Raw genomic sequence first — 15,205 nt, forward strand, 5'->3', positions numbered from 1 at the left:
TTTCGACTTAGCCCTTCGCCCACAGAATCGGGCTTCTAATCATCGTTGATCAAAGACGTCAATTAGGGGATGTCCTTGGCCATTAGTAAAAGATAGGGGATACTGCGGTTAATTTTGCTCTCTATTTGTTATCATGGTACCCCGTTGTGGCCGATTGTGTGTCGCTTAAAATAGAGTTCTGCTACAACTGAACTGCCACTCTGGCATTTCCATAGCAACGATTTAGGCAGAAGGGCACTTTCTGGAACCTTCTGGCTCTGTTGCGTGCAGGTGTGGTTATCATTTGCTTTCACATGCAGTCACATGATCTCTAACACCACCAATTTCGGCACATATGCAGTATGAAACAACCAAACCAAACAGCCAGTTGAAAACTGGATTAGGTGGGGAACAGGTTCGGCATAAGCCTGCACTGTATATGCCGACTGAATTTATTTTACTTCTGTCACCAGTACAAGACGCACAGGGTTCAATGATCTACGCTATTACAAACTAAAAATTGACTTTTCCTTCGCACAGCTGGGTACATGATCTCAAACCGTCCATCGCATGTTTCATTGATACGCAGTCATCCGCCTAATGCATTTCAAATGGAAAGAAATTCTGGCTATTTTTTGGTTCGTGTCGATGGACGCTCCTTTCCAGCAAAGGGTCTGTTTCCTGACGCCATTTCTGTGCATTTCCAGCATCTTGTTCCAAATCTAGGTCCTAAGATTATTTTATGGATTTGGTCTGAAAAGAGGCATTTCCAGATGAATGCCGTCTTCCAAGCATTCACTAAAACTACAACTTATAATATTCTGCAGTGGTTGTCCTGACCACCACTAGCTCATCTCTCGCCTAATTTCAAGATTACGTAGTACTGCTAGCTGCATAAGTCTTTCCATCCTTCACCTTATTGGAATCGTAATTAGTACCAATTAGTATTGATTCTTCTTCGTGCACATTAACACAATGGAAGCATCAGATTTTCTATTGCACCCTTGAGTTTTATTATTATTTTTTTTATGATGTAATAATGTCTGGTTCTGTGTTTCTGTTCCGTGCATTTACTGAATGCGCTGAGAATCAAGGAATGGGTTGATTTGACATTTTTTGCAAGCGGATAAACCCTTAGAGATATTTATTCATGGTTGTATTTTATGGCGATTAATGATATCAGGGGGGGCTCATCAGTGATGGATCGTATGGCAATATCACCACTATTGTTTGAACTCATCTCATCTCATCTCATCCCATCTCATCCCAGCTCATCCCATCTCATCCCATCCCATCTCATCCCAGCTCATCCCATCTCATCCCATCTCATCCCATCCCTTTGCACTGAAAGGTCTCACTAGACCATTTTCCTGACCTCTCAATGAATTGCGATGAAATGGTTCCCCTACCAAGAACTTTGCACCAAGAACTTTCACCACGAACTTTGGTACAAGAAATCGTCTTCATTGAAATCCTGTAACGGCGACGATAAGATGTTAGGCATGTGCTACTATCCACGTGAGGAATTTCTCTTATCTCGTGCACGGATTCACCTGCCGCTTAACGTGACTACCGTGTGACTCGATTACTCATCTAACAAAAATAATTGAAGTCTACCAAAGGATCTTGGCTTGAACCGTAGCAAAGAGCTTTTTGCATTCTGAAGTTCTTATTGTTTGTCATCATATAGAGACTCAACGCAGTGTTAAATATCAGGAAGACTTGGAAAGATATGAGTAAATCAGTGCTATCGATCCAGTCTCATGTGGCTCATGGATATGTTGGAGGGAAAGCAGCAATTTTTCCTTTGCAAACCCAAGGCTGGGATGTAGATAATATTAATACAGTCAATTTCTCCAACCATACAGGTTACGGTTCGGTCAAAGGTTCTGCTATTGATGGTACTAGTGAATTGAAACCAATTTTAGATCAACTATTTAATAAACTTCATTTACAGTACAATGCTATTATAACTGGATACATACCAAACTCCGAATTGATAGGGATAATCAGCGATAACATTTCCCAGTTCAAGAAGCAACATAAGTCAACCTTGTATCTCTTAGATCCAGTGATGGGAGATAATAACTACTTATATGTTGATGAGTCTTGTGTGGAAGAGTACAAGAAGATCTTGGGCAATAAGTTGGTGGACATTATTACTCCAAATCAGTTTGAGTTGGAATTGATCGTAGGGTACAAGATTACAAGTCCTCTTACTTTGCGTACTGCTATCGATACCTTGCATAACGAATTTAACATCAAATACGTAGTTATTACATCGCTCAACTCAGATTTTATTGATCAGAAACAAGAGAGAATCTACTGTGCTATTTCCACCCCCCACTCGCATATTCAACTCTTCAAGATTCCTATTATTAAGTCATATTTTACGGGAGTTGGAGACTTGTTTTCAGCACTTTTATTGGATAAGTTATACATCAACATGAACTTGTCCGAGGACAGTGGAGCTGTCTTGAGTCGTTCAGTTAACCAAGTGTTGACTATTATGTCCAAGACATTAAAGTTAACCCATACAATGGCACTCCAAGAGTACAACAAAACGACCCAGAAGAGCCTGAACTCGTTGGTTGGTAAGATTAATGATGGAGACACCATGAAATACTTTGAGTTACGCATAATACAATCCCGTAAGTTCTTTGATTATGTGGATGATGGGGAATTTCATCCCCAGTTTTTACTGGATATTGAGAGCATATAGACGTTTAATGGCCCTAGGGTTCAAGCATTTTGGATGATGCCAAGGCAAAAATATCAGAAGAGAGATTTACGTCAACTATGCCATCTCTCGTACTCTGGCACATCCTACCATCTTGTAGCATACATTATGTAAATACATATACATACAGATTTAATTCTACCTCTTCTACATGTAGCGTACGAATATAATCCATTTTGCAGTTAAAGTTTTCTCGTAATTAAACTTTTTTTTTCTTCCTTCCGAAACGGTGTACCCGACCAAGCGACAGATTTCTTCCATCATAAAATAAGTCCAGAAACGGAAGCTGGGAGCAGCGACAATTAGTCTCTAATAAGAGCCTACATGAACAATATGTACAATATGTACGATGTATGAGTCTGTAGTAAGGTTAGATGTACCAATATTAATAATTTGGTGTACTACAATCACACCACCATTACAGAATCTTTTTGGCTTTCATCTCAACCGACCGTTGCACTCGTTAATGCAATGCGGTTGTCATGTCATTTTCTACCGTTGTCTGATAACCAGCTTTGCCGTGCACATCAACTGTTCGTACTTGAGTATTAATTATCAAAGTCCACACTCTGACTCCTTTTCCAAGAAGTACTCTCACATTCTCCATTCTATGCGGCCCCATTCTCACTCGCAAATGGCATCCCCATTTTCCACTACTCAACCTCTCTCAATAGAAGCTGCAAAAGTCTCTCGCCGCTTTCGCCCATCTTTTATCCAGGATATGACTCTCCCATCTCTGTCAAATTTGTCTACTGTGAGTAAATAGGGCCGATCCCAAAAATTAATAACATTAAACAAGAACTGAACCTTTGAGCAGAAATTTATGATTTCGTTTGTCTCATTTACTCCATTCTTTTTAGCCTTTTGCTTCTTGGTATTTTTTTTTTTTTTTTTGCATTTCCTTTATTCTCTTTCGTGATTTTTCAGAATAGAATCGCTCTCTCCGTACAATGACTGTTTCTGGAGAACCTGCTGAAAATAAACCAAAGGTGTTGGTCGTCGGCTCCGGAGGAGTCGGTACCATCTGTGCCCTTTCCCTTACTGTAAGAGATAGATCAGAGGTCACCTTGGTTGTGAGATCGGATTACGACCAAGTCACTTCCAAGGGTTTCACCATTAACTCATGTACATACGGGAAAATCGAAGGATGGAGACCTCATCACATAGCTAAGTCGGTAACCGAAGCACGCGAGAAGTATGGTGAGTTCGACTATATCTTGGTTACCACCAAGAACATCCCCGATGGACAGTATACATGTGAAGAAATTATCAAACCAGCCGTGAGTGAAAAGTCTACCATTATCCTTGTCCAAAATGGTCTTAGTATCGAAGAGCCTATGATCAAGGAATTCCCCAACAATATTATATTGAGTGGAATCACCCTTATTGGTTCTACCAACTACAACGGTGTCATTGAAAACAAAGGTCCTGATAACGTCTTCATTGGAGATTTCAAACCAGAAGCAGAACGCAATCCCAATTCCGCCAAGGTCATTGAAAAATTCATCCACATTTACCAGAACGATAACGGCTTGAACAAGATCCAAGTTGACACGGACGTCCAGAAGACGAGGTGGGAAAAGCTAGTTTACAACTGTGTTTTCAATACCATAACAGCCTTGGTTGACCTCGATGTCTCCAGGGCTCAAACTTTTATTGGAAACGATACTCTCTTTAGACCCGCCATGAAGGAAGTCATTGCCATTGCAAAGTCTGCTGGTGTGGAAGTTACCCCAACAATTCCAGAGAAGTTTATTCATATTGGAGATGGTCTCTTCTACTCCCCTTCTATGTGCGTAGACATGCGTAAGAAACAACCCATGGAATTAGAAGTCATCTTAGGTAATCCTTTGAAGATTGCAGCCAAAAATGGTGTACCTACTCCCATTTTGAGCACTGTCTACCAACTTCTCACATTAGTCCAATACAGAATAAAGGAAGCTAATGGGTTATTCACTATTGACAAATCCTTATACAAGGGGGATTCTGATAAAGCAAATGAAATCTTTAGAGAACACTACAAACACTAGAGCTTAGCTCCTGTGTTACACTGCCTATACGTTATTAGATATAACTAGATCATTTATTCTTAAATTTTATGAACAACTAGCACCAAGTGAAAACTGGAGGACTATTCGTAGTCTTCACCAATCTCTCTATAACAACCCTTTGGATACCACTGTTGTGTAAGCTATCGCAGTGTTTGAGATTATATTCGAAGCCATTTAAAGAATCAATTTTATTTCCGTTGGATATATCAGCGGCAGCTTCGCTTGAAGCAGCAAGTTCATTCCTGGTTTCATCAATTGAATCTAAGTAATTACGCGAGATGGGAAGCTTGGTCTTACCAACTATTTGACCAGCGGGTAATAGCGGAGTTCTATCATCTGCCTTTGTCGTCACTGGAGATACCTCTTCGTCAGAGGACTTTCCATATGGAGTGTAACCGTTGGAAGCGCCATTTGGAGTTATTTCGAATACACTAGATTGCATTGCACGTAACAAGCTATCATTGGTATTCAGATCAGGCAAATAGGTTATATCATCAATGATTTCTAAGTTCTCCCTGCGTGTTAATTCTAAGGGCCCGGCATAACTCAACTTTAATATCTCTACCACATTGAATGCCTGACCTTTTATTACTGCTAATTGCTTAAGCCACATTCTCTCTTTGAAGTCATTATCCATTTCGAATACTTTACGAAGTTTTGTCACCGTTTGTTCCCACCAGTACTTGGATGTCAACAAAGGCAAGTAGTGATTTCTTGTTCTAAGAGAGAATGGCTGACCAATGACTGATAAAGGAAGGAACAACCATCCGAAGGGAAATGATCTCCACTCATCTGGCTGCTTCCAAGGAAAGGCTAGACCTGAGTCAATTGCTCCTATCTTAACAAAGGGGCGCAAAGATTTAGTCTTTTTCTCCTCGTCTTCCAGTATTACCTTCCAATTAATCTTAATCATCCAATTATCAAGTCCTCTGTCAGTATTACGCATAATATAATCCAATATCACTAATTTTTCCAACTCCTCTTGAAATTGCCTGATACTACTTTGGGACCAGACAAATTTTGAGTCCAAATCTGTAGAATCCTTAGGTACAGTAATTTCCAGTGACAATGGTAGTATACTCACATCATTTGGAATTGGGTGTTGACGGAACCAAGAGATGGCTTCCGAGTATCCATTAAGAAACACCTGAAAAGAACCTATTTTCTTTGGAAGTTTGGATACATTTGAGGCGCTATTCCAGTAAGAATAATAGAATGTTGGAGATCTCAAGTACACAACGTCAGTGAACGGCACGATGTATGATAAAAGTTGGCGATCCAACACGCATGCTGCTGCTTCACTTATATATCCAAGATTTGGAATCAAACATGATCTCCCAAAGAAACATGGGAAGAATGTTCTATGTAACCATTTTGTCCATTTGGGGGATAGTGGCCCGTATGGTTCTTCATCTTTTGGCTTGAACACTCCTACCTTATATATCTTTACGTTCCCAGGCGCAATAGTTTTTTTGTTTTCAATAAAATAGCTTCCAGAAGAGCCCGCAGCAATTCTTTGAGGATACAAACCATCAATCTCGATTAAGTCAATTACGTTGTTAAGAAGATTGTTAAATTCAGTGCCACTATAGTAGTTCTCGGGATAATCGAACGGCGCCCCAGTTTCATCTTCCACAATCTTACGCCAATGAATTATGAAGTCTTTTGCTGACCTTACTGGCTTCAAATGCCGTAAAGGACGAAATACCGAATATTCTATGTGGTACTCAATGAATTCTTTTTCCTTCTTTGTTTTGTTTCCAGATATTGGTGAGTAGGCCCATTTTGCAGCTGGTATTATATAATTTTTAGTGAACTTGTTGAAGTTACTAATTGAGTTGTCACTGGCTCTTCTAACCGATGTAGGTTGAGAGACACTGCGCTGTAACTTTGCATGTTCGTCTGATGGTGGAGCTGCAATGCTGGCACTCTTATTCTTAAGAATATCGGGATCATACCGAAGGTCTACATTAAGTTTCGCCTTGGGATTACTGGTTGGGTGCCAGCTTTGTGCTAGGACATGGCTGTCGGAATCTTGTGAAGAGATTGAGCCTTCCCGCTCTCTGGTTAGTAGAATTGGCTGTGTACGTGGTGAGACCGAAGATGATCTGAGGGCTTGTGGCAGGTCAAGATCATCAATTTCAAGAGACTTATGTGAAATATCACGAATACGGTCGAATGTGGCCCGTTTACTATCGTGATCAGTCCCTTCGGGATTCGTCTCGTCGGTTTTGTCTGAGCCATTGGCCACATCCTTGGCTGAAGGCATTTCTTATAATGTGGGGCACGATGTGATGGGCCCTTCACCAGTGAAAAAAAATCGCCGAAAGAAATTACTTCAACCAATACTTTATGGAACCAAACGCAAATGCGAGTAATGAAGATCCAAGGAATTGAGGCACCTAAATATACTCCACCGACTGCGTCCACACCGATTTTATTATCAGAAGCATTCCCGTCAAGTTAAACTGATATCCTTCTACTTCCACGGAATTAACCGTCCGTAAAATAGTACTAGATGACTATCTACCTGTATATAGCAACATGTGATAACAATCATCCACAACGAAGAAATGGGGAAGGTTCCTATACAAGAACCAAATGGCATGTTCGGATAGTCATGTGGGTTGATGTAGAGCGAAAGGACCAAAGGGTTACGAAATAGGTAAAGATTCAAATTAAACCGCGACTAACGGAACAGTTAAAAGTTGATAAATGCGTGAGAGTTGAGACAAATAGGCTTGGAAACAAATGTAGATTGCTTTTAGTAATATATACTGTAGTGATTGTAGTAAAAATAATAGTAGTAGTAATAATAATAATAATAAGCGGTAGTAGTAATAATAATAGGAAGAAGAATGGGAATGACAATTCACGGGTGGATGATATAAATATAGCTGTGGACATAAAGTGCATCAACAAGTTTGGTATTATAAGAGTCCCATTTCACCAAATGGTGTTTTGAAACTGGTAGATAACCGAAAAATTGGGAAGATTCATTATATACAAATGAGTCAGGTAACGGAAAGAATGGGTAAGGTTCATTAATGAGACTTGGATGGCGATGCATTTTTACGAAACGAACTGGTATATGTTCGTTACTATTAGGAAGAAAACTGAGGTCCAACTGGAGGTTCTCTCAACCATTAATGACCCACACAAAATGGGTATGGCCCACACAAAATGGGTATGGGCAACTTATAGTTACTCTTTTATCTGTGTCATAAGCAAATGCCAGGTAGAGAACTGGTCTAAACTATATTGTTAAACCGTCAGTCTCTGTTTTATGTTTGTTTGTTGTCGCTCTATTCTCTAAATCAAAAGCAAGGCTCCTCCGAACACAAACGATTGAACGAATAAGAGCATTTTGATAATCGATACATTGGACTCGGTGTTCATGAATGAAGCCCCAGAACCAGCTGTGGTAGATCCTTCTGATTTAAGTTGAAATGAGACGGAGCCGGTGGTACTAGTAATCACGGCCTCTTTCTTGTCAGCAGAAGTGGTTTTAGGAGCTTGCGTGGTGGTACTCGAAGGGAAAAGGAAGTCATTCAACTCCTTGAAAAGACCCTTGGATTCCAAGTCCTTAATGATGCTGCCAACGGCAGATGCATAAGGTCCGAAAATGCTGAGGTCAAGCTTTCCTGACAAAAGTTTTCCAACGGCAGAAGCAATTGCATCAGGGTCAGAAAGAACAGTACCAACAATGGCACTAATGTTTATTGCACTGAGGTTAATACTGCTCAAGTCGATGGCTCCAGTGTTATAGAGGTCCTTAGCAAAGTCGACAGTCAAGTTTTGATATGATTCAGTGCCAATAAGTTTCTTAACGGTGTAAGTTAAGAAGCCGGTATCGTTTAAGGCATTGAGAGTGTCGACAGAAATGTTAGCAACAAGGCTTGACTGTAACACGGTTCCAACAATGTTGGACGCAAATGTAGCTAGAGTTCCTTGATTTTCGTTGGTGGCTCTCTTGATCAATGCAAAAATTTCTTCATCAGAAACGTCACGGTATTCTCTCTTGGCAAGTACACCATTGACAATAAACCAGAGAGCACTTTTGTTGGAGATCACAATTCTGTAAATCAAATCAACGATCTTAGGTCTAAAGTTCTCATCCAATAAGATACCATCAAGTAAATTCTTGACGATACCAGAGGCCACGACGGTATCAATGATAGCCGTGATATTGATGGAACTTTGGGAATTCTTTGCAAAGTCCTCCAAAGCTGAAAGGGAAATAGTGCCGTTAAGTGATTTAATCAATGCTCCTGTTAAGTTGGCAAGGGTGCTAATTCTGTCAGGATGGCCAGCAACTTGGTCCAAAACTTTGAAGATAATCTGAGATTCATTGACATAGTTCAATATTGTGGCGATGGTTTGTTCATCTCTCTTCTGTAAGCCATAGTCAGAGTCAAAGACGTCGTAGACCATGTTTAACTCTTCTTGGTCGAGGTTTTCGAAAAGGAATTCTCCCCAGTACTCTGAGATTTGAAATTCGGAGTCTTCTACTGGGATGGCTTGTGGAATGGCAGCCGCCATTGCTACGAAGAAGCAAGAAACTGAGAATATAGAACTGAGTCTCATGGATATTCAACTACTTGTATGGTAAGGATGGGATGGACTGGTGACAAGTAGGTTCGTCTGCTTGAGAACTTAGTTTGATAGCAACGTATATGTCAAGGCTCTTAAGGTTGGTTGAAGAAAGGGGTCCAATTTAAAAGGGAAAGATGAGGAATCAAAAATTATATAAACGAATAGAATTTTCATAATTTGACAACGTCAACTGTGAACTTATTCCTTTTAGGAAGTAGTAAAGTGTGACGTACAGCATTATTCCATCTTCAAAACAGTGCAACTATAGCCACTGGCCCTTGAAGTGAAGGTTTTAACAACCGAATAGGTGGTATTCTTTGTCACGAAATTACCTTTTTCGTTAAATTGTCTTCACTTGCCTAACAGGGTAAACATATTGATTAGAATCTTAAGCGTAACTTCCCGATTAGGCTATCGAGAAGTACTAAACTTGGTCTGTGCAGGTGTCTTTAATTCTGGAGTTGTGATTAAATTGAACCAAAGCAGAATATTCTAGTGATTTTTTAAACTGCAAGTATTAATCTGAACTGCTAGCATACTCTAGATTCAAGAGTTTTTCTGCTTGAGCCTTTTTTGTTTCGATTTTGCTGCTTACTTGACCTCTTTTCTTGCCCCAGTCTTAGCCTCTAGTTGATGCACAGTCTCATTATAGTGATTGCAAAATCTACGTCCACCGACCGCAGAAAAATAATGTCTAAGTGGAGTCGCTACATGCAGGTAATCACATCCCATCAATGAATGAGTAATTTCCTATTTAGGAAACTGTAGTGTCCCCACCGCCCGTTTATATCCTACATTGATTTGCAGAGTAGTTTAATTTACCTAATTAGTTAAATGGGGAATCACAGGGCAACAGTTAAAATCATGAGGACATGAAATTTTTGTAATAAAACCACTGTTTTTTCCAGGTACCGATATTTGCTGGCAGAACCGCTCAAAAGAAGACGTTGATAAACCCATTTCTAGTGTATAAAGCCTCCATTATTGCGCATTACTCCTTTATTGCTAGTGCTACCAGTGAATCCAGTGTAAACTAGAAGATGAAGTTGATCAGAATACTTGTGGCAGCGTTGCCTCTCGTAACTCCCGTGGTTGTAGCCTCTGGTTTTGGAGACTCGGCTGCCGCCGCTGCTGCTGCCGAGTTGTACGAAGAGAGAGCTGATGCTCTTGAAGAGCTTCTTGATAACTTCTTGTTGCAACATGAAGCTGTCTTACTGAAGAGAGATACCACTTCAGATACCGTGGCCAGTATTTTGAGAGAAGTTGGAGACTCAGGCATCATCACCAAGGTCCTTAACCAAATAGCAGGCTCTCCTCAAGCAGTGGATAACTTAGCTAACCTCACTGTAACGTTGGTAGAGAATGGAGGTGGGGTAATTTCGGGAGTTAACATCACTTCTTTGAATATCACATCTATTGTAAACTCAGTATTAAACTCTGGAATTGTCACACAAGTATTGGACGGACTTTTATTGAATGAAACTAACAGAGTACAACTCGCAACTGTTGTTGGACATATCCTCGGATCTCCTAATAATACCTTCATACCTCAACTTCTTATTGAATTGGGAGCTGGTAAAAAGTTGACAGTTCCATTCTTGGCCGATCTTATTCAAAATACTAAGAGTAAGACAGATGAAATTGTCATGAAAAATGCTATTGTCTTTGGCAATGTCAAGAGAGACGATGACCAGTACGCTGGCTCAGCAAATTCGTTCTTCAACAATTTGATTAACCATGTTATTGGATCCCAGCTTGTAAGCGGCTCTTTGGATGATATTCTCATAGGATTAAACCAATCTGAGATTACAGTTCCTCTTGTCATGGAAATTTTACAAGATGCTCCTGTTAGAGGAATGGCCGCGTCACTCATTGGAAAATTGTATAGTGCTGGCCTTTTCGACAATATTGACTTAAATGGTCCATACACCAAACTCAAAAAAGAGAATGTGTTGTCCAACGTTATTGAAGTGGCTATGACTGACCCAACATACTCGCCAGCTCTTGGTTTAGTTTTCAAGCAAATGGAAGATAACGGAGTTTATCAACAGATTCAATATAATCTCTACGGTAAGAAATAATAAGAACCTTGAAGAAACAAAGATAATAATGGGAGCCCAAGCCAGTTCCAATGTCATCTCATTTAACGACTAAAAATGATTAATCATTAATTCAATTCTATTAAAACCGTTTTTCCCAACTTTTCATTTTTCTTCTTCTGTTCGTTACGTCTGCCATCCACTATTCAGGAAAAGGCAATGATATCACTACTTATCCATGTGATATTACTTATTTATACCTTTTCTTTTTATCATTGTAACATAATTAGTAATGCATAAGATTTAAACAAAATGTTAATTAATGGCCCTCAAAAAATGAAGACATAAGTAAATATACAGTGAGAATCAATAAACAGTAAACATATAATAAAAATGAGACTCGAACTTTTCTAGTAAACGATGCAGAACGTTGAAATTATACTTTTTTGTAAATACAACAAGGAGCAAAGAAATGAGTGTCTTTGCGATGAAAAAACCAATACCTCTCCTAAAACTTTAATGCGTTCATTATACCATAACCAATGGTGATAATGACAATGTATGCAATAAGAGATGCAGGAACACCTCTTGTGATGAAAGTGTTGACAGTTAAGTAACGCTTTCCAACTTCGTCCGTCATACTGATCGCCGTAACATTCGGGAAACCTGATGTTGGCAAACCCATAGCAGAAGAAGCAATCAATGCAGTACCCATAACCAACATCAATGAGTGAGGAGTTGGCAAGGCGTCACCAACCTCCTTAACCAAAGGCAAGATGATCAATGCGGCAACGGTGTGAGAAACAAAGGTTGCAACAACCAAAATCAAGATACCAAAAATTAAAAGAACAACGAATGCGTTGTAGTCCATGACCCTTCTCTGTAAAGCCATGGCAATAGTAGCCAACAAACCCGAAGAACTTACTGCTTTACCTAAGGCAATACCACCCATGGCCAAAAGAACAATTGACCAAGGGTAGTTGTTGATATCGTCAGCCTTTAATAAACCTGTACCAAAGAACAATACAATTGGAATGAAGGAAATGATACCAGATTCACCGAAAGTGCTGTCGATCTTGGTCATTACACACCATAAGATGATAGTGACAACGGTTACCACACTAATGAAGATCTGCTTAGTGGTGAATTTCTCCTTGATTGGTTTGTAAGCCTTTAACTTAACATTGTTAATCTTGAAGGTGAAAATCAATTCAAGCCAAATACCAACCATGGCAATTATGGCAACAGGAAGTGCAACTGCAAACCATTTACCCCAACCTGGGTTTGGCGACATAAATTGAAGAGCAACAACGTTTTGAGGAGAGGCAATCGGAGAGGCCATACCAGCAACGTTTGAGGCCAAAGCGATACCCAAAACCATGGCCTGGGCAACAGGAGAGTCAGTAGGAACAGATCTTAAGACTGGTTGAATCAATGAGAAACATAATACTGGTGCTGCAACATTGGAAATCCACATGGATAAGAATAAGGCAACACTCATAATGGAAATCAAAACGTTACGAGGCTTGGTACCTGCAAATGCTAAAATGTAAGATGATAAGACCTTAGCAATATTGTACTTGGACAATGCAGCAGCCAAGGTGAAACCACCAATCAAAATCATAATAGTAGAGTTCCACATTGTACCTAAAATGTATTGGGAAGCAGCTGTTCCTGACATTGGCTCGTTGGTACCTTCAACCTTGCACACCTTCATAGTGACAACTAATAATGGGACGAAGAGAGCAGTCGTGAATAATGGCAAAGCCTCAGAAGCCCACAACATAGCACATGCAACTAAAAGAGCTAAACAACGACCTTGTACCGGGTCATTGAAAGTCTTGACGCATAACAATATAACAAACACTGTAATAATCACAAGGAGTTTAACAACTTGAGCAGTCAAAAGCGAAGATGGGATCTTAACGTGGTTATGACCGAATACAGAAATTGGTAACTTCACATCAGTGAATCTCATGTGCATAAGAGAGTTGTGAAGGTGGCCCTCTTCGCCCATCTTTGTTTGGGTGGAGTCCCCATTAAGCTCTAAATTGTAAGTCTTCTTCTCCAAAGACAATAAGTCCTTCCAAACTGTGTTACGCTCCCAGACGATATGATCACGCAAATGAGATCTCAAGTCAGCTTTCACACTTTCCAAGTCAGCGGTAGTTGTCTTGGAGGTCAATCTACCCGAAAGGAAAGCATATATTTTAACCAATTGGCCCAATTTGTAGTCCAAATCCTCGATAGTCTCTGGGTAGAAAACACGAGAGTTATTGGGCAAGTAGTTTTTAATGAAATCATCCTTGATAGCGTAGTTGCAAGTTTTGTCAAACTTTTTACAGATCTTAGTGAATCCAATTTTGTTCAATTCGATGAATGACTTCAATTCAGACATACTGATGAAGAGAGCGATAGACTTCTTTCTTAAAGTAATCTTCATTTGTTGTTTAACATTGAAGTCAGTATGTGACAATAAGACAGAATCTTCACTGTGGTTGTCGTCATCCTCATCATCATCATCTTCGTCCTCGTCATCCTCATCTTCTTCAACATGGACGTGACTCTGCTTTTCCAAGTCAGCATTTTGAAGCTCTTTGTCGAAATCGTTATCTAAATGGTTAATATGATCGAAAACAGAAGCATGTGTTGTAACTCTTGAAAGAGTAGATTTAATGTGGTATTGATGGTGGTCATCAGTACTCACGACATCCGGGTTATCGTAATGGTAGGCTTGAGTAAATTTAAAAACATCATCAATATTCACATTGTTAGTCTCTAAATCCTTAATCAAGTTGTCATATCCCTTAAACACCTCTACTTCCTTCAGCTGGAAGAAGTCGTTGATCTTTTGCAACTCCAATAACAACTGTTTGGAGAATACCTTCAATGGATCAAAAGATTCTGATTTTGGGTCTGAATAGTCCTTTTCCGAGGCGGCACCGGGAGTCTTCTTGGCATTGGTAGACCTAAATGAAACAATAGTAGAATTATCAAGTTCCACAGTGAAAGACTCAGTAGAAGAAGCATTCTTCTCCATGGTCTGTGAATTTCCGTCGGTAAATTCAGCAGCAGAAGTAGTGGAGCCAGCGACCTTTTCTAAATCACTATCAACTACAGCTGGTGCAGATTTTTTGAATCTGTTAATAAACTTCGATGGCTTGAAGCGGCCGTTAGCAGGCTGAACAGATGGCTCATCGCTCTCAAACTCGTCGACCTCAGCATTTTCATCACCTTCTTTAATGACCCTCTTGAATTTGTAGGTATCAACCAACTCAGAGACCGTTGTACGGTTCACTAAGTCCACTGGAATGCTACCATCACTTGGAGCATTTGCAGAACCTAACTGGTCTTGTTGCAACTTGTACACCACCTTTTTTAACGCAGGGTAGTTAACATAGTTGTCCTGCCATTCAGGAACAGCATTAAACTTAAGCGAATGAGAGAACTTCATCTGGAATGCTTATCTACAACGTTTCACTCGTCTGACCTCTTTCCTATAACGGTTCTGATGCACTAGAGACGTATTATTTAGTTCGGTAAGCAGTTGCTGAACCTAAATCGCTGTCGAAGGTACCCACGTTTTCTTAACTATGGGAAAAAGGGTGACGAACAAGAAAAAGAAAAGAAAAATCAAGAAAAACCTCTTCTTGGGATATCCCTCGTGTGATCAATTCCTTTTATTGGAGACAACGTGGGCTGCCCTGAGATTCTGTTTTTCTTATTTTTTCGCATTCATAAATTAAGATGGCACCCACGTGGGATGAATGTATTGGTGCATGGGTGTTATGCTGAACACA

At 39.9% G+C, this 15,205-nt stretch overlaps 6 protein-coding genes across 6 annotated transcripts; 3 read left to right on the top strand and 3 right to left on the bottom strand. All coding sequences in view use genetic code 12, as the record gives it.

The window, feature by feature from the left end:
- The first annotated feature begins 1,214 nt into the window (after nucleotides 1–1,214).
- On the top strand, nucleotides 1,215–2,851 carry BUD16 (putative pyridoxal kinase). Its single transcript, XM_064916488.1, has one exon. It carries the CDS (start codon nucleotides 1,712–1,714, stop codon nucleotides 2,699–2,701), a length of 990 nt encoding a protein of 329 aa, XP_064775709.1. The 5' UTR covers nucleotides 1,215–1,711; the 3' UTR covers nucleotides 2,702–2,851.
- Nucleotides 2,852–3,599: 748 nt separating this feature from the next.
- On the top strand, nucleotides 3,600–4,787 carry RJT20DRAFT_25365 (uncharacterized protein). Its single transcript, XM_064919390.1, has one exon. It carries the CDS (start codon nucleotides 3,670–3,672, stop codon nucleotides 4,747–4,749), a length of 1,080 nt encoding a protein of 359 aa, XP_064775710.1. The 5' UTR covers nucleotides 3,600–3,669; the 3' UTR covers nucleotides 4,750–4,787.
- On the bottom strand, nucleotides 4,788–7,241 carry RJT20DRAFT_25364 (1-phosphatidylinositol 4-kinase). Its single transcript, XM_064919389.1, has one exon. The coding sequence runs from the start codon at nucleotides 7,037–7,039 to the stop codon at nucleotides 4,826–4,828; it is 2,214 nt and encodes a 737-aa protein (XP_064775711.1). The 5' UTR covers nucleotides 7,040–7,241; the 3' UTR covers nucleotides 4,788–4,825.
- Nucleotides 7,242–8,082: 841 nt separating this feature from the next.
- On the bottom strand, nucleotides 8,083–9,312 carry PGA45 (Pga45p; the record flags this gene model as incomplete). The annotated part of the gene is made up of 1 exon (XM_064918196.1): nucleotides 8,083–9,312. One exon carries the CDS (start codon nucleotides 9,310–9,312, stop codon nucleotides 8,083–8,085), a length of 1,230 nt encoding a protein of 409 aa, XP_064775712.1.
- Nucleotides 9,313–10,406: 1,094 nt separating this feature from the next.
- On the top strand, nucleotides 10,407–11,447 carry RJT20DRAFT_133105 (uncharacterized protein; the record flags this gene model as incomplete). The annotated part of the gene is made up of 1 exon (XM_064918197.1): nucleotides 10,407–11,447. The coding sequence occupies one exon, from the start codon at nucleotides 10,407–10,409 to the stop codon at nucleotides 11,445–11,447; it is 1,041 nt and encodes a 346-aa protein (XP_064775713.1).
- A 271-nt stretch (nucleotides 11,448–11,718) lies between these two features.
- PHO87 (SPX domain-containing inorganic phosphate transporter) lies at nucleotides 11,719–15,085 on the bottom strand. Its single transcript, XM_064916489.1, has one exon. It carries the CDS (start codon nucleotides 14,857–14,859, stop codon nucleotides 11,914–11,916), a length of 2,946 nt encoding a protein of 981 aa, XP_064775714.1. The 5' UTR covers nucleotides 14,860–15,085; the 3' UTR covers nucleotides 11,719–11,913.
- Nucleotides 15,086–15,205: the final 120 nt, after the last annotated feature.

Source organism: Scheffersomyces xylosifermentans (genome assembly GCF_036884685.1).
Source record: "Scheffersomyces xylosifermentans strain CBS 12540 chromosome Unknown RJT20scaffold_2, whole genome shotgun sequence".
Lineage (NCBI taxonomy): Eukaryota > Fungi > Ascomycota > Pichiomycetes > Serinales > Debaryomycetaceae > Scheffersomyces > Scheffersomyces xylosifermentans.